The sequence below is a fragment of the Herpailurus yagouaroundi genome, unplaced genomic scaffold, assembly GCF_014898765.1.
Source record: "Herpailurus yagouaroundi ecotype Mexico unplaced genomic scaffold, PumYag 196, whole genome shotgun sequence".
Lineage (NCBI taxonomy): Eukaryota > Metazoa > Chordata > Mammalia > Carnivora > Felidae > Herpailurus > Herpailurus yagouaroundi.
In genome coordinates this window covers 37,073,459-37,092,585 of record NW_024412427.1, presented here as the reverse complement: position 1 = coordinate 37,092,585, position 19,127 = coordinate 37,073,459, and the positions used below count along the sequence as shown (strand labels likewise).

The 19,127-nt window shown below is 39.6% G+C and overlaps 1 protein-coding gene and 1 non-coding gene across 3 annotated transcripts in view; both read left to right on the top strand.

The window, feature by feature from the left end:
* Nucleotides 1–19,127, top strand: part of NINL (ninein like) — a 182,216-nt gene that overhangs the window by 43,586 nt on the left and 119,503 nt on the right. For both annotated transcript variants that reach the window (XM_040447923.1, XM_040447922.1), the window contains exon 2: nucleotides 5,868–5,999. In XM_040447923.1, coding sequence (XP_040303857.1) covers nucleotides 5,993–5,999 — 7 coding nt within the window. In that variant the 5' untranslated portion in view covers nucleotides 5,868–5,992. The remainder of the gene's footprint in view (nucleotides 1–5,867; nucleotides 6,000–19,127) is intronic.
* On the top strand, nucleotides 14,396–14,502 carry LOC121012592 (U6 spliceosomal RNA). Its single transcript, XR_005782174.1, has one exon. It is a non-coding gene; the product is annotated as a U6 spliceosomal RNA (small nuclear RNA).

The window sequence follows — 19,127 nt, the reverse complement described above, 5'->3', positions numbered from 1 at the left end:
ATCTCTTACTCGACACATCCCCAAAGGCAAGGGAATTAAAAGCAAAAATGAACTACTGGGACCTTATGAAGATAAAAAGCTTCTGCACAGCAAAGGAAACAACCAACAAAACTCCACACCCGAAAAACAACCCAGTGAAGAAATGGGCAGAAAACATGAATAGACACTTCTCTAAAGAAGACATCCGGATGGCCAACAGGCACATGAAAAGATGTTCAGCGTCGCTCCTTATCAGGGAAATACAAATCAAAACCACACTCAGATACCACCTCACGCCAGTCAGAGTGGCCAAAATGAACAAATCAGGAGACTATAGATGCTGGAGAGGATGTGGACAAACGGATACCCTCTTGCACTGTTGGTGGGAATGCAAATTGGTGCAGCCACTCTGGAAAACAGTGTGGAGGTTCCTCAGAAAATTAAAAATAGACCTACCCTATGACCCAGCAATAGCACTGCTAGGAATTTACCCAAGGGATACAGGAGTACTGATGCATAGGGGCACTTGTACCCCAATATTTATAGCAGCAGTCTCAACAATAGCCAAATTGTGGAAAGAGCCTAAATGTCCATCAACTGATGAATGGATAAAGCAATTGTGGTTTATATACACAATGGAGTACTACGTGGCAATGAGAAAGAACGAAATCTGGCCTTTTGTAGCAAGGTGGATGGAACTGGAGAGTGTGATGCTAAGTGAAATAAGCCTTAGAGAGAAAGACAGATACCATATATTTTCACTCTTATGTGGATCCTGAGAAACTTAACAGAAACCCATGGGAGAGGGGAAGAAAAAAAAAAAAAAAGAGGTTAGAGTGGGAGAGAGCCAAAGCATAAGAAACTTTAAAAACTGAGAACAAACTGAGGGTTGATGGGGGGTGGGAGGGAGGGGAGGGTGGGTGATGGGTATTGAGGAGGGCACCTTTTGGGATGAGCACTGGGTGTTGTATGGAAACCAATTTGACAATAAATTTCATATATTGAAAAAAAATTGTTTTTAATGTTTCTTTATTTTTGAGGCAGAGAGAGAGAGAGAGAGACAGAGATCAAGCAGGGAAGGGGCAGAGAGAGAGGGAGACACAGAATCAAAAGCAGGCTCCAGGCTCTGAGCTGTCAGCACGGAACCCGATGCAGGGCTTGAACTCACAACAGTGAGATCATGACCTGAGCTGGTCAGACGCTTAACCGACTGAGCCACCCAGGTGCACCATAACTTGTATTCTTTTTAAAATAACCTGTCATCCTTTGCCTGTTTTTAAAATGTAGTGGTTTGTAAACACTCTTTACAAAATAAGAATGTTAGCATTTCCTTTTTGGTTCTGTATATTTTATGAGATATTTGCCTGTTATTTTAAATTTTCAACAGTTTTATTGTTAGAATTCCGTAAGGTTCACTCATTTAAAGTGTATTCTTTATGGGATTGCACAATTATTGTCATAATCAAATTTTCAAACATTTACATCACCCCAAAAATAAACCCTGTGTCTCTAGCAGTAATTCCCCATTCTCCTCATACCCACTCCTTATGTCCTATAGGCCTAGACTAGTCTTCTTTCTGTCCCTATAGAATTGCTTATTCTGGACATTTTTTTTTTTTAAATTTTTTTTTTCAACGTTTATTTATTTTTGGGACAGAGAGAGACAGAGCATGAATGGGGGAGGGGCAGAGAGAGAGGGAGACACAGAATCGGAAACAGGCTCCAGGCTCTGAGCCATCAGCCCAGAGCCCGACGCGGGGCTCGAACTCACGGACCGCGAGATCGTGACCTGGCTGAAGTCGGACGCTTAACCGACTGCGCCACCCAGGCGCCCCATGGACATTTTATCTGAATGAATCATATAATCTGTGGTCTTTTGGATCTGGCTTTTTCACTTAGCATAATGATTTTGAGGTTCATCTATGTTGTAGCATGTATCAGGACTTCATTCTTTTTGACTGCTGATGAATTTTGCTGGTGGGTGTACTTTGTTTTGTTTACCATCCATCAGTTGATGATTCAACACTTGGGTTAGTTCCATCAGTTTGCTCTTAGGAATAATGCTGCTGTGAACATTCATGTGCAAGTTTTTGTCTAGATGTATGTTTTCATTTTCTCTTGTGTATGTATCTAGGAGTAGAATTGCTGAGTCGTATAGTAACTCTATGTTTAACCTTCTGCAGGATTGCCAAATGATCTTCCACAGTGGCTGCTCCATTTTAGATACCTCTTAGCAATGTATGAGGGATCCAATTTCTGCACATCCTCTCCAGTGCTTATTTTCTGTCTTTGTGAGTGTAGGCATTCCGCTGGGTAGAAAATGGTTATTATATCTCAGTGTCATTTTCATTTTCATTTTCATTTCCGTAATGACTAAAGATCTTGACCTGAGCATCTTTTCATGTGCTTTTTGTCCATTCATGTATCTTCTTTGATGAAATATATGTTAAATTTTATACTGATAAACTGCTGTCTGTAGAGGCTGCCCCAGTTTATATTTCCATCAGCACAGCCTAGAGTTCTATTTTCAACAGTGTGCCAATTCATATGTTGAAGCCCCACTGAACTAATGAAGTTAAAATAAGGTCATGTATTGGGCTCTAAGACAGTATGACTAGTGTCCTTACAAGAAAAGGAGTTAAGGACACAGACACACATAGAGGGAAGACCATATTAGAATACAGGGAGAAGAAGGCTATCTGCAAGCCCCAAAGAGAGAGTCCTTAGAAGGAACCAACCCTGCTGTTATCTTGAGCTTGGATGTCCAGCCTCCAGAACTGTGGGAAAATAAATTTCATTTATTTTTTATTTTTTTAAATGTTTTTTGTTTTATTTGAGAGAGACAGAGACAGAGTGTGAGCTGGGGAAGGGCAGAGAGAGAGGGAGACACAGAATCCAAAACAGGCTCCAGGCTCTGAGCTGTCAGCACAAAGCCCGACGCGGGGCTCAAACCCACAAACCATGAGATCATGACCTGAGCTGAAGTTGGCCGCTTAACTGACTGAGCAACCCAGGTGTCCCTAAATTTCATTTGTCTTAAGGCACTTAGTCTGTGGTAATATACAAAGTAATATACAATCTGATAAGTGAAAAGTCATGTCTCCTTGTCTCTTTTGGTAAATATTGTTAAGTATCTCCTAACTGTTTGTTGTATTTGTAAGTAATCTAGATCCTTTGCTAGGTTACTTAGGGTATAAATCTTGTTCATTATTGATTTTAGGAGCTCTTTATTTAGTAAATTAGCCCTTTTTTTTTTAAGTTTATTTATTTTGAGAGACAGAGAGCCTGTGCGAGTGAGCAGGGGAGGGGCAGAGAGTGGGAGAGAATCCCAAGTAGGCCCCCAACTGTTAGTGTGGAGCCCAATGCACTGAACCCCACCTAGGCTCCAAGAAAATTAGCCTTTTGTCTGTTGTTTGCATTAGAATTGTTTTAGTTTGCCATTTATCTTCTGACTTTATTCTTTTTAATTTTAAATGTGTATTTATTTTGAGAGAGAGAACGTATGCATGTGATCAGGGGGAGGGGTAGAGAGAGAGTGGAGAGAGAATCCCAAGCAGGCTACACACAGAGCCCAACATGGAGCTGTATCTCATAACCGTGAGTTGTGAAATCAAGAGTTGCATGCTTAACCGACTGAGCTACCCAGGCGCTCCTCTTTTGACTTCATTCTTTGCCTCTTAGAAATTTTAACTTTCATGTAGTCAAACTTCCCACTCTTATAAGAATGATGCAGAATTTATATTTTATTTTAGTTCTTTTACAGATTGAGTTTTTCTTGGTTTAAATTTCTGGTTCTTCTGGAATTTACTTTGCTAAAAAGAATGAGATAAGTATCCAAATTTATTTTCTTATATACAGCTAATTAGTTTTTTTGACAGCACTTTCTTGATAAATTGTTTTGTCCTTTGATATACAATATCACTTTTATCATATGCTAGATATGCTGTATATATTTTGAACTATTTTTTAGGCATTTTCTGTTCTATTTTTGTTCAGTGACTCTTTTTCTCTAGACTTTCACTAGTATTACCTTGTTTAAATTACTACAGCTTTATAACTGTTTTAATATTTCATAAGGCTAGTCCTCTCTTACTCTTCTTCCTTTTCAGAAATATCCTGGCTATTCTGCTTGTATATATGAACCTCAGAATTAACTTGTTTATACCCCCCAAAATACCCCCATTGGTATTTTTATTAGGTAAACATTAAATGTGTAGATGAAGGAGACTAGATACTAAATAGTCAGCCTCCTTATGCAATAGCATGGTGTGTCTTTCCATTTGTTAAAGTCTTTTGTGTTTGTCTTTCAGGAATTTACTGATCAGGTCTTACAGATTTCTTTTTTTTTTTTTGAGGAAGATTATTATTATTTTTTAAAATATAATTTGTGTCAAGTTGGCTAAATACAGTGTGCTCTTGGTTTGGGGGATAGATTCCCGTGATTCACCGCTTACATACAACACTCAGTGCTCATCCAAACAAGTGCCCTCCTCAATGCCTACCACCCATTTCCCCACTCTCCACCTCCCTCCCCGCATCAACCCTCAGTTAGTTCTCTGTATTTAAGACTCTCTTATGGTTTGCCTTCCTCCCTCTCTGTTTGTAACTATTGAGGAAAATTATGTTTTAATGTAATAATGAAACAAAAGACAATTTTATTTTATGATAAAGAATATATAATTATACATCAGACAAAATGGCATCATTCATAAAGTATCACAAATGTGAAAATTATTATAAAGATGAGGAAAATAGATGTCATCAAATTTCATTTTCTCCAAAGTAACATAGTTGTTTGATGCAAAGTAGTACCTGGGTTCCTGTAAATGGCTTTTCTTTTCTTCTACTTATTCTCTTTATTTCATGTGTCTGTTCTAAGCCCATAGACTTTAGGATCAGACTTTTATTTCTTTTAATGTGTTATTTTTCTTGTTTTACCCATGATTATGTATATACTTAGGGGCTTACATTATTGGGAATAGTCTAAGGTAAATGAGTAATGAGGATAAACTTGATCTGCATTATCTGTCTTCTGAGAGCACTCAGGGGTTTCATCCTCAGCCCAGTGATGCCCTGCTTGTCACTCCTTCTAATGAGTGCTGAGGTGGGCATTCAGGTTCATATATTTTTTTTTTTTAATTTTTTTTTCAACGTTTATTTATTTTTGGGACAGAGAGAGACAGAGCATGAACGGGGGAGGGGCAGAGAGAGAGGGAGACACAGAATCGGAAACAGGCTCCAGGCTCTGAGCCATCAGCCCAGAGCCTGATGCGGGGCTCGAACTCACGGACCGCGAGATCGTGACCTGGCTGAAGTCGGACGCTTAACCGACTGCGCCACCCAGGCGCTCCCAGGTTCATATATTTTTAATGGATCAGTTGGGACCCAGTTCTCCTTTATACTCTGACTAACCTATATCAACTCTGGATTTTTCTGATAATTGTTTCTCTCCAGGTCCAGATCTAATACATTTCTTTAGATTATTTTTGTGTATTTATTATAACATAAATAGATTTTTTCTTCATTATATTAACTGATTATTATCTGACTATAGGAATAAAGGCTATTAACTTTTTTGTTATTAGTTTTATACCCAGGCAGATTAGTGAATAGCTTTCATTCTGATTATAAAGCATTTGCTAATAAATTTGAATCTTTAAAAAAAATGCTTGTGACAAATGTAGCAATGAGTTCAAAACTCTAGCAGTGTTGGCCCTTGTCAGATTATGAAGACTACCAGAAATTTAAGAAGAAATCAGTGCTATGCCAGGGCTGGGGTCACTGGGGAGCCTTTGTCCTCCATGTCATCTGCATTGTCCCTCCAATTCCTGAGGTAGACAATTGACATTTTGGTATGGTGGTATTATATGAAGTTGTTTCTATCACAGATAATGCGAAGGTGTGTGTGGTGCTAACAGATTGCCACCCCAGCCGGCTCCAGTGTAGGCCTCTGCAGAAGACACTGGCCCAGCAGTGTTCAACACTTCACCCGTTTCTGGAACTCAGTCCCATCATGGCAGGTATATGTAAAAGGCACACATTTCAAAAACAATCTCCATGTGAAAGAAAAAGCCCCAAATACTTGTGAATACAACTTTGTCTTATTTTTGCAGATATCCATTACTGTTAGCAGTTTCTGCCTATCTGGTGGTTTTCCTGTGTATATCTTCTTGGATTTCTTAAAATGATGATTCACCTGGATTAAGTCAAGCATCTTACCAGTTGACAAGTCAGGTTTTCTCTTGATTGGCTATATTTTCATGCCCAACCAGTCTCTCTCACCTGTAGCACAGACTGGATGTCTCTGGATGAGACCACAAGGTCCACATCTGTGTTATCCCAACCAGGTCCCCTGCCCCAACATGGCTAGATGCTCCCTCTGCTGGCAATGCCATCTGTGCCCCAGGCCCTTGTTAAGTCAAATTGCATTTCAGCACTCTCCTCATTTACATTTATTTCTGCCTTGGAATCTTGGCAGCAAAATCCTGCTACTAAAATACTGGTTTCAAGAGAGCAGCATCTAGAACCTGACATATAGAAGGAGCTTAGGAAATGTTTGTTGCATAAATCCTTCTTTTTTTTTTTTTCAACATTTATTTATTTTTGGGACAGAGAGAGAGCATGAACGGGGGAGGGGCAGAGAGAGAGAGGGAGACACAGAATCGGAAACAGGCTCCAGGCTCTGAGCCGTCAGCCCAGAGCCTGACGTGGGGCTCGAACTCACAGACCGCGAGATCGTGACCTGGCTGAAGTCGGACGCTTAACCGACTGCGCCACCCAGGCGCCCCAGCATAAATCCTTCTTAATAAAATCTTTGACTTCATTCTCTTCCATACATAAAAGATGAAATACATTCTTAAAAAACTATTAAATCTGTACAGTTCTGCTTGGGCTGCCATAACAAAGTACTACAGACTACAAACAAACAAGTTTATTTTCTCACTGTTTTGGAGACTGGAAGTCTGAGATCAAGGTGTCAGTAGGATTGGTTTCTAGTGAGACCTCTCCCCTTGGGATGCAGATAGCTTCCTTGTTGCCCTGTGCTCACATGGCTTGTCTTTCCATGCTTGTAGGGAGAGAGCAAGCTCTCTGGTGTCTCTTTTAAGGACATTAATCCTGTCAGATCAGTGCTTCACCCGTATGAGCCCATTTTACCTTAATTACTTTCTTAGAAGCCCCATCTCCAAATACGTCACACTGGTGGTTAAGGCTTTAATATATAAATTTGGGGGGGGGGGGATACAAACATTCAGTCCATAGTAATATCTTGGCCACTTTATGTTGTAAGTTTTGTTTTTGTTTTTTTAATAAAAATAGTCAAATTCACATTATGGTGGTGGCTTAAGAAATTATCTAGAATCTCTGGGAAGTTCTAAAGTTGAGCTTGGAAGGTACTACTGTGGCCTGAATGTTTGTATCCTCCCCAAATTCATATGTTGAAATTCTAACTCCCACGTTTGATGGTATTAGGAAGTGGGGTCTTTGGGAGGTGCTTAGGTCATGAGGGTGGAGCCCATGAATGGAATTAGTGCCCATGTGAAAGAGGCCCCAGAGAGCTCCCATGTTCCTTCCACCACGTGAGGACACAGCAAGAAGGCGCCAGCCTATGAACTAGAAAGTGGGCCCTCACCAACACCTGACCCTGCTGGTGCCTTGGTCTTGGACTTGCCACCCTGCAGGACTGTAAGTCAGAAGTTTTTTGTTGTTTATAAGCTACCCAGTCTGTGGTATTTTGATAGAACAGCCTGACTGGACTGATAGATGTGATCCCCAAATACACTGTTCCTCACGTGCAGGCTTCTTAATATCCCCAACTATTATAGTTTCCTGAAGAGCTTTTTGGAAGCTTAAGGACAAGCCCAGAGCATTCTGTTGAGTTTAGAGTATTTCCAAGTCCGTCATTTTTATTCTTTTTATTTCTCCATGAAGATTGCTGCTAAAATATGGTTTGATTTGATTTAAAGTTTGTTCGTTTTTGAGTAATCTCTACACTCAAGGTGGGGACTCAAGGTGGGGCATGAACTCTACAACCCCAAGATCAGGAGTCACATGCTCTTCCAACTAGACCAGCTTCTGATTTGATTTTACATGATTTGTTAAACGTCTTTTATCCCACTTAATTGGATAGTGTCCTACTCTGTAGTGTTTTTAAGAAGCAAATTTAGGCTGAATTAGGTGTGAGTGTGTTTGTCCAGCATGAAGTTATTGGGGCTTACATGTCCTGTTCTGAAGGTAAAACACTCTGGGGGATGTAAAGGACCCATAGCTGCTGGATGTATAATTTTAGAGATTGTCTTGGGGAAAGGGAGTAGAAGTGGCTTTGGGGAAAGTTTGTGGGTTTCTTTTGTTTTCCTAAATGCTTTCTGGGGCTTCTCATTTCTTATTTAGGCCATTTATTTTATTTACTCTTTTGGGGAGTGTGTTTCTTCAAGCCCTGTCACACCAAGAGGGAATTCACCACAAAGCAGGTACTTGCCATGCCAGGATTCAGACCAGCTTTTAACATTTTCCTCTTAACTGAACTTGAAGTATAACATTACATAACAAAAATGCACAGATAATAATGAATTGTCACAGAGTTAACATACATGTATAACCACCATCCCAGTAGAAAGAATAGAATATTACTGACTACCCCCTCATATGTTGTCCTATTTATTTTTTCCTTTCTACTGTCCTCTATCTTAACTTTTAACACCGCAGAGTAATTTTTCCTGCTTTTGAATTTAATGTAAATGGAATCATGCAATATGTCTGGCTTCTTTTCATTACGTTTGTGAGATTCAGGTTGTTGTCATTGCCATGCAGTTCATTCTTTACCATTGTTTTATAGTTTTCCAGAATAGATCACAAAGTATTTATTTTTACCTTTGATGGATATTTTATAGTGCTTTTTTTCCTTTTTTTTCTATTTAAATTTTAGTTTACATACAGTGCAATATTGGTTTCAGGAGTAGAATTCAGTGATCCATCACTTATACACAACACCCAGTGCTCATCATAAGTGTCCTCCTCATACCCATCACCCATCTAGCCCATCTCCCACCCACCTCCCTCTGTCAACCCATAGTTTGTGCTCTACCATTAAGAGTCTCTTGTAGTTTGTTTCAGTCTCTTCTCTTCCCCCCACCTTCCTATATGTTCATCTGTTTGTTTCTTAAATTCTACAGATGGGTGGAATCATACGGTATTTGTCTTTCTCTGTTTGAGTTATTTCACTTAGCATAGTACATTCTGGCTCCATCCAAATCATTGCATATGGCAAGATTCCATTCTTTTTGATGGCTGAGTAATATTCCACCCCCCCCCCCATCATCATCACCATCATTATCATCTTGTTTATTCATTAGTTGATGGACATTTGGGCTCCCTCCATAGTCTGGCTATTGTTGATAAAGCTGCTATAAACAAACATAGGCTATGTGGAGCCCTTCAAATCTGTATTTTTGTGTTCTTTGGGTAAATACTTATAAGTGAAATTGCTGGATCATAGGGTAGTTCTATTTTTAGTTTCTTGAGGAACTTCCATACTGCTCTCCCGAGTGGCTGCCCCAGTTTGCATTCCCACCATTAGTGCCAGAAGGTTCCTCATTCTACTCATCCTCACCAACACCTGTTTTTTCTTGTCTTAATTTTAGCCATTCTGACAGGTGTGAGGTGCTATCTCCTGGTGGTTTTGATTTGTATTTTCCTGATAATGAGTGATGTTGAGCATCTTTTCATGTATCTGTTAGCCATCTGGATGTCTCCTTTGGAACGTGTCTATTCATATCTTATGCCCATTTCTTAACTAGGTTATTTGTTTTTTGGGTGTTGAGTTTGATAAGTTCCTTATAGGTTTTGGATACTAACTCTTTATCTGATATGTCATTTGCAAATATCTTTCCCCATTCTGTCAGTTGCCTTTTAGTTTTGTTGATTGTTTCCTTCACTGTGCAGAAGCTTTTTATCTTGATGAGGTCCTAATAGTTCATGTTTGCCTCTAGAGACATGTCTAGGAAGAAGCTGCTATGACCTAGGTCAAATAGGTTGTTGCCTGTGTTCTCCTCTAGGATTTTGATGGTTTCCTATCTCATATTTAGGTCTTTCATCCATTTTGAATTTATTTTTGTGTCCGGTAGAAGAAAATGGTCCAGTTTCATTCTTCTGCATGTTGCTGTCCAGTTTTCCCATCAGCATTCGTTCTGTTGGGAACAGTTTCTGTCCCAAGAGACTGTCTTTTTTCCATTGGATATTACCTCCTGCTTTGTTGAAGATGAGTTGATCATATAGTTGCAGGTTTGTTTCTGGGTTCTCTATCCTTTTCCACTGATCTGCATGTTTGTTTTTATGCCAGTACCACACTGTCTGGATGACTGTAGCTTTGTAATATAGCTTGAAATCTGGAATTGTGATGCCTCCAGTTATATTTTTCTTTTTCAGAATTGCTTTGGCTATTCGGGGTCTTTTGTGGTTCCATACAAATTTTAGGATTGTTTTGTTCTAGCTCTGTGAAAAATGGTGGTGGTATTTTGATAGGGATTGCATTAAATGTGTAGATTGTTTTGGGTAGTGTAGACATTTTAACAGTGTTATTCCAATGCACAAGCATGAAATGCTTTTCCATTTCTTTGTATCCTCTTCAGTTTCTTTCATAAGTGTTCTGTAGTTTTCAGAGTATTGATCTTTTACTTCTTTAGTTAGGTTTATTCCTGGTATCTAATTGTTTTTGATGCATTTGCAAATGGGATCGATTCCTTGATTTCTTTTTCTGCTTCTTTGTTATTGGTGTGTAGAAATGCAACCAATTTCTGTACATTGATTTTATCTCCTGTAACTTTGCTGAATTCATGTATTAATGTATGAATTCATGTAGCAATTTTTTGGTGGAGTTTTTCAGGTTTTCTACATGAAGTATCATGTCATCTGCAGATAGTGAAAGTTTGACTTCTTTCTTGCTGATTTGGATGCCTTTTATTTTCTTTCTTTCTTTCTTTTCTTTTCTTTTCTTTTCTTTTCTTTTCTTTTCTTTTCTTTTCTTTTTTTTTTTTGTTGTTGTTGTTGTTGTCTTATTGCTGAGTCTAAGACTTCCAGTACTATGGTAAATAGTAATGGTGAGAGTGGACATCCTTGTCTTGTTCCTGACTGTAGGGGAAAGGCTCGCAGTTTTCTCCATTGAGGATGATATTAGCTGTGGGTCTTTCATATATGGCCTTTATAATGTTGCGGTATGTTCCATCTATCCCTACTTTGTTGAGGGTTTTTATCAAGAAAGGATGCTGTATTTTGTCAAATGCTTTTTCTGCAGGTATTTACAGGATCATATGATTCTTATCCTTTCCTTTATTAAATGTGGTGTATCACATTGATTGTTTTGCAAATATTGAACCAACCCTGCAGCCCAGGAATAAATCCCACTTGATCATGGGGAATAGGTGAATAATTCTTTTAATATACTTTTGAATTCAATTTGCTAGTATCTTGTTGAGAATTTTTATATCCATGTTCATCAAGGATATTGGCCTGTAATTCTTCTTTTTACTGGGGTCTTTTTCTGGTTTTGGAATCAAGATAATTATGGTTTCATAGAATGAATTTGGAAAGTTTCCTTGTATTTCTATTTTTTTGAAATAATGTGAGAATAGGTATTAACTCTCTTTTTTTTTTTTTAAAGTTTACCTATTTTGAGAGAAGAGAATGAGATAAAGGTGTTGCATGTATGAGCAGGGCAGGGGCAGAGAGAGAGGGAGAGAGAGAATCTCAAACAGACCTCGCTGTCAGTACAGAGCCTGACATGGGGCTCGATACTATGATCCATGAATTCATGACCTGAGCTGAAATCAAGAGTCGGACACTTAACCAATTGAGCCACCCAGGTGCACCTTCTTCTTCTTCTTCTTTTTTTCTTTGAGTTGATTTTATTTATTTATTTTTGGGGGGGGGCAGAGATAGAGATAGAGAGAGAATCTCAAGCAGGCTCTGCTGTCAGTGCAGAGCCCTTGGGCTTGAACTCACGAACTCTGAGATCATGGCCTGAGCGGAAATCAAGAGTCAGACACTTAACCAACTGAGCCACCCAGGCACCCCTGTTGGGAGATTTTTGATAACTGATTGAATTTCTTTGCTGGTGATGGGTCTGTTCAAATTTTTCTATTTCTCTCTGTTTCAGTTTTGGTAGTTTGTGAGTTTCTAATAATTTGTCCATTTTTTCCAGATTACTTAGTTTGTCGGCATGTAATTTTTCATAGTATTCTCATAACTGTTGTATTTCTTTAAAAAAAATTTTGTTACGGTTTATTTATTTTTGAGACAGAAAGAGACAGAGCTTGAGTGGGGGAGGGGCAGAGAAAGAGAGGGAGACACAGAATCCAAAGCAGGCTCCAGGCTCTGAGCTGTTGGCACAGAGCCCAACGCAGGGCTTGAACCCACAAACCGCGAGATCATAACCTGAGCTGAAGTCGGCTGCTTAACCAATGAGCCACCCAGGCTCCCCTAATTGTTGTAGTTCTGTAGTGTTCATTGTGATCTCTCCTTTTTCATTCTTCATGTTATCTATTTGGGTCCTTTCTCTTTTCTTTTTGATCAGTCTGGCTAGGGGGTTATCAATTTCATTAATTCTTTTGAAGAACTAGCTCTTAGTTTTGTTGATCTATCCTACTGGGATTTTTTGTTTCTGTATCATTTATTTCTGCTCTAGTCTTCATTATTTCCCTTTTTCTTCTGGCTTTAGGCTTTATTTGTTCCTTTTCTAGCTCCTTTAGGTACAAGATTAGGTTGTTTATTTGAGACCTTTCTTGCCTCTTGAGGTAGGCCCGTATTGCAATATATTTCCATTTTAGGAATGCCTTTGCTGTATCCCAAAGGTTTCATTTGAACTGTCGTGTGTTCATTTTCATTTGCTTCCATGTACTTTTTTTATTTCATCTTTAATTTCCTTTTAACCCATTCATTCTTTAGTAGGATGTTCTTTAAGGTCAATGTATTTGTGGTCTTTCCAAATTTTTTTTTTTTTTTTTGTGGTTAACTTCAAGTTTCATAGTGTTGTTATCTGAAAATATGCATGGTATGATCTCCACTTTTTTGTACTTGTTGAGGGCTGAAGTGTAACCCAGTTGATGAATATTTGGGTTGCCTCTAGTTTTTGGCTACTATGAATAATGCTGCCTAAGAAAGCATGTCATTTGGTGCATAAATCCATGCATTTCTGTTGAGTATATACCTAGGGAGTTAGATATTCATGTCATAGGATGTATGTATGTTTTTAGGTTTGGTAGGTAACATTGAACAGGTTTTTAAAAATTTTTGTGCCGTATATACCCCCATTAACAAGAACGAAGCATTGCAGTTGCTCCATGTCATTACCAGCATGTGATGTGATCAGTCTTTTATATTTTAACCAGTGGTTGATATGCTGATAAAGTTTTAACAACTGCCCCTCTCCTAGAAGTCCTAGGTGGTAGTACTTGCCAACTATTGTGGTGTAAATACTCCCACCAGAGCTGATTTTAAGCTACCAACATGATGCCCTTGAGACAGAATCGGACAGAAGTGTGCAAAATGAGCTTTCACCAGTTGGTATGAGCAGCGACAGCCACCTGATTGTAGCCATTTGATGCCTTTTGACAGCCATCAAAGTCTAAGACAGGAGAGGATAGTGGGAAATAAAATGTTGGTCATTGAGGATATAGTTAAAAGTATCAGCAAGGATTTACAGTGAATATAGGATCTCAGTTGGAGGCCAAGACAGGGAAACTGCCACACATGCTTTGAATGGCAGGGAAGGTGGTGCCTTAGAAATAATTACCTGTGTACCCTGGTTGGGCCCTTGTGTGCTCCACCCATGCTCTTCAGCCTACGGAGAGGTTCCTCATCTGTAAAATGGGTTGATTGAGTTGTACCCTCTGGGACCTCCTTCTGACTCTGATATCCTGAACATTGTCCTTAGACTGAGGATCACAGGCAAAGTAAGAAAACAATTTTTCCAGGGGAAATTTGGATTGAATAACAAAGTTAGAGAAATCACTTGTGAAACATTCAGTAAGAGTCCATATGCAGGAAAAGATAGAGAATCTTTGTGCCAGACCTGCTCAGGGTTAAAAATTCAAGTTTATACTTACTGAGATAATGAGCTCTGTTACTCATCACCTTGGTTAAATAGCCATCCACAGTTTAAAAAATGCAGCTTGAGGGGCGCCTGGGTGGCGCAGTCGGTTAAGCGTCCGACTTCAGCCAGGTCACGATCTCGCGGTCCGTGAGTTCGAGCCCCGCGTCGGGCTCTGGGCTGATGGCTCAGAGCCTGGAGCCTGTTTCCAATTCTGTGTCTCCCTCTCTCTCTGCCCCTCCCCCGTTCATGCTCTGTCTCTCTCTGTCCCAAAAATAAATAAAAAATGTTGAAAAAAAAATTAAAAAAAAAATGCAGCTTGAAGACAGGTTTGTTGTGCTCGCTTCGGCAGCACATATACTAAAATTGGAACGATACAGAGAAGATTAGCATGGCCCCTGCGCAAGGATGACACTCAAATTCGTGAAGCGTTCCATATTTTTTGAAAAGATGTTCAGCGTCGCTCCTTATCAGGGAAATACAAATCAAAACCACACTCAGGTATCACCTCACACCAGTCAGAGTGGCCAAAATGAACAAATCAGGAGACTATAGATGCTGGAGAGGATGTGGAGAAACGGGAACCCTCTTGCACTGTTGGTGGGAATGCAAGTTGGTGCAGCCGCTCTGGAAAGCAGTGTGGAGGTTCCTCAGAAAATTAAAAATAGACCTACCCTATGACCCAGCAATAGCACTGCTAGGAATTTATCCAAGGGATACAGGAGTACGGATGCATAGGGGCACTTGTACCCCAATGTTTATAGCAGCACTCTCAACAATAGCCAAATTATGGAAAGAGTCTAAATGTCCATCAACTGATGAATGGTTTATATACACAATGGAATACTACGTGGCAATGAGAAAAAATGAAATATGGCCTTTTGTAGCAATGTGGATGGAACTGGAGAGTGTGATGCTAAGTGAAATAAGCCATACAGAGAAAGACAGAGACCATATGGTTTCACTCTTATGTGGATCCTGAGAAACTTAACAGGAACCCATGGGGGAGGGGAAGGAAAAAAAAAAAAAGAGGTTAGAGTGGGAGAGAGCCAAAGCATAAGAGACTGTTGAGAACTGAGAACAAACTAAGGGTTGATGGGGGGTGGGAGGGAGGAGAGGGTGGGTGATGGGTATTGAGGAGGGCACCTTTTGGGATGAGCACTGGGTGTTGTATGGAAACCAATCTGACAATAAATTTCATATAAAAAAAAAAAAAGAAGACAGGTCTGTTTATTTAAAAGTTCGTTGTGTCAAGGAAGATTGGGCAAGGATGTTTAGACTGAATATAAATTCCTTTGGGGAGCGCTTGGGAATAAGATATCTGTTTTAGCAAATGCCCTTCAACTGTGCTCACCTTGGTTCCTTTAGGAAGAAAAACTGTCACTGCTTATTTCATGCAAGTGCTATTTAATATTTGGGTAGAAGTATTTTGAGATCATCTGATTTTATGTCCTTATTTTACACCAGAGGAACTGAGGCCCAGACAGCTAGTAGCAGTCAGGCTGAGGTGCTTGGCCCTTTTGACTAGACTATGCTGCTGCCTCAGACAGGGTGGTTGGTTTGTATTCTTAAATGAGGGCATGTGTATATTCCATCCATCACTCCTGATTCCACACTTGAGAGCAGAGAACATTTCTTTTATATCTCTTTGTATTCCACTGGATTGTCTAGGATTTCCATAGAGTGGCTATCGAGTAATTGCTTATTCCTTCAAAAAGCTTTTTATCAACAAAACCTATAATATGATGCCATTCCCACCCCCCATCACATTGGAAAAAAAATTGATAACATGTTGTATTGCCTAGGGATGGAGGAACAGGCACTTTTATAGATTACTCATAGGACTAAGTTGGTGTCACTTCTGTGTATGTCAGTTTAGCAATATCTGTCAGAATTAAACAAAGACATGTTCATGACCCAGAGGTTCCAGTTCTAGGAATTTATTCTTCAGAGGTGGTTCACCGCAGCATTGTTTATAGTAGCAGAAGATCAGAAACAATGTAAGTGTCCATTGACAGGGGGCTGATCAAATGAATTATCACACAATCATAAAATGGGGCAATAGGTGCCTCTGAGGAGGGAGTGACGTGGCAGAATTGTGGCTGAGCTAGGCTGAGATCTCACAGATGTGGCAGCAGAGGGGACTGATGTGGCTACAGCCTGAGAGCTGTAATAAAAGTACCATAGATGGGGTGACTTGAACAACAAACACGTTTCTCACAGCTCTGGAGGCTGGGAAGTCCCAAGATCAGGGTGCTGGCAGATTCTGTGTCTGGGAATGGCCTGCTTTCTGATTTATAGATGGCTGCCTTGTTGCTGTGTCCTCACATGGTGGAAGGGGTGGGGGAGCTCTCTGGGGTCTCTTATATAAGGGCACTAGTCCCATTGATAAGGGGTCTAGCCTTATGACCTAATCACCTCCTAGAGGCCCCACCTCCTAATACCATCGCATTGGGGTTAGGATTTCAATATGACTTTTAGGAGGCCAAAAACATGCAGTCTGTAACATTTACCCATTCACCACTGAAGGGCATCTTGGTTGCTTCCAGGTACAATGAGTTATGAATAAAGTAGCTATAAACATCCATATGAAAGTTTTTGTGTAGACATAAGTTTTCACCTCATTTGAGTAAATACTTGCTGGATCATTTTGTAAGAATATGTCAGTCAGTTAGTTTATTATTAAAGTATAGTTGACATACAATGTTAGTTTAGTCTCAGGTGTACAACAGTGATTCAGAAACAATTCAGTAGCAATTCAGTACATTACTCAGTGCTCACCATGATAAGTGTAATCACTGTCACCATACAATGTTATTACAGTACTAGTCATATTCCCTATGGTGTACTTTTTATCTCTGTGACTTACATTATAACTGGAAGTTTGTATGTCTTAATCCACTTCAGCTATTTTGCTTATTCTTACCACCCCCCACCCCCCACCCCCCACCTTGCAACCATGTTTGTTCTTTGTATTAATGTCTGTTTTGGTTATTTGTTCATTTGTTTTTTAGATTCCATATGTAAATGAAATCATATGGTATTTCTTTGTCTGACTTATTTTACTTAGCATGATGCCCTCTGGGTCTATCCATATTGTCAAAAGTGGCAAGATCTCATTCTTTTTTTATGGCTGAGTGATAGTCCATTGTGTATATATACCACCCCTTTTTTATCCATTCATCTGTGGGTAGACACTTACAGAAGTAAGAGTATGTTTAGTTTTATAAGAAGTTACTAGGGGTGCCTGGGTAGCTCATTCAATTAAGCATCTGACTCTTAATTTTGGTTCAGACATTGGACTCTGTGTTGACAGCACAGAGCCTGCTTGGGATTGTCTCTCTCTCCCTGCCCCTTACCTGTGCGTGTTCGTTCTCTCTCTCTCTCTCTCTCTCTCTCTCTCTCTCTCAAAAATAAATAAATAAACATTAAAAAAATTATTTTAAGTTACCAAGCTGTTTTCCAAAGTAATTGTACCATTTTTCATTCCCATGAGCAGTGATTGAGAGGTTTGGGGTTTTTTTTTTTTTCCTCCATATTTTGGCCAGCATTTGATTTTCTTAGTGTTCTGGGTTTGGACCATTCAAAAAGGTGTGTAATGGTGTGTCTTGTTTTATTTGCAACTCCCTAGTTGCATATAATGTTGAGCATCTTTTCATATGCCTGTTTACCTTTTGTATATTCATTTTCTTATTATTGAGTTTTAAGAGTTCTTTGTATATGTTGGATAACAAGGATATCAGACATGTCTTCAGCAAATGTTTTCTCCCAGTCTGTGGCTTGTTTTTCTTTCCTTTAATGGTGTCCTTCGTGGAGCAGAAGTTTTTTATTTTAGTAAAGTCCAACTGATCAGTTATTTCTTTCATAAATCATGCCTTTGGCATTATATATCCTTCATTTTTAGGATGAGTTTACTGGATATAGAATTCTTGGGTGACATCCTTTTTGTCTCACTACTTCAAATATGTCACCTTCCTGCCTTTTGGTCCATGGTTCCTGAGGAGGAATCAGCTTTTAATGTCATTGAGGATCCCTTGCTGCTTTCAGGATTTTCACTTTCTGATCTCTCCATATCCTTACTAGTACTTATTATTACACATCTTGTTTGTTACAGTCTGCCTAGATACTCTAAGTGCTATTTCATTGTGGTATTTTTTTTTATTTATATATGAAATTTATTGTCAAATTGGTTTCCATACAACACCCAGTGCTCATCCCAAAAGGTGCCCTCCTCAATACCCATCACCCACCCTCTCCTCCCTCCCACCCCCCATCAACCCTTAGTTTGTTCTCAGTTCTCAACAGTCTCTTATGCTTTGGCTCTCTCCCACTCTAACCTCTTTTTTTTTTTTTTTTCCTTCCCCTCCCCCATGGGTTCCTGTTAAGTTTCTCAGGATCCACATAAGAGTGAAACCATATGGTCTCTGTCTTTCTCTGTATGGCTTATTTCACTTAGCATCACACTCTCCAGTTCCATCCACGTTGCTACAAAAGGCCATATTTCATTTTTTCTCATTGCCACGTAGTATTCCATTGTGTATATAAACCACAATTTCTTTATCCATTCATCAGTTGATGGACATTTAGGCTCTTTCCATAATTTGGCTATTGTTGAGAGTGCTGCTATGAACATTGGGGTACAAGTGCCCCTATGCATCAGTACTCCTGTGTCCCTTGGATAAATTCCTAGCAGTGCTATTGCTGGGTCATAGGGTAGGTCTATTTTTAATTTTCTGAGGAACCTCCACACTGCTTTCCAGAGCGGCTGCACCAATTTGCATTCCCACCAACAGTGCAAGAGGGTTCCCGTTTCTCCACATCCTCTCCAGCATCTATAGTCTCCTGATTTGTTCATTTTGGCCACTCTGACTGGCGTGAGGTGATATCTGAGTGTGGTTTTGATTTGTATTTCCCTGATAAGGAGCGACGCTGAACATCTTTTCATGTGCCTGTTGGCCATCCGGATGTCTTCTTTAGAGAAGTGTCTATTCATGTTTTCTGCCCATTTCTTCACTGGGTTATTTGCTTTTCGGGTGTGGAGTTTGGTGAGCTCTTTATAGATTTTGGA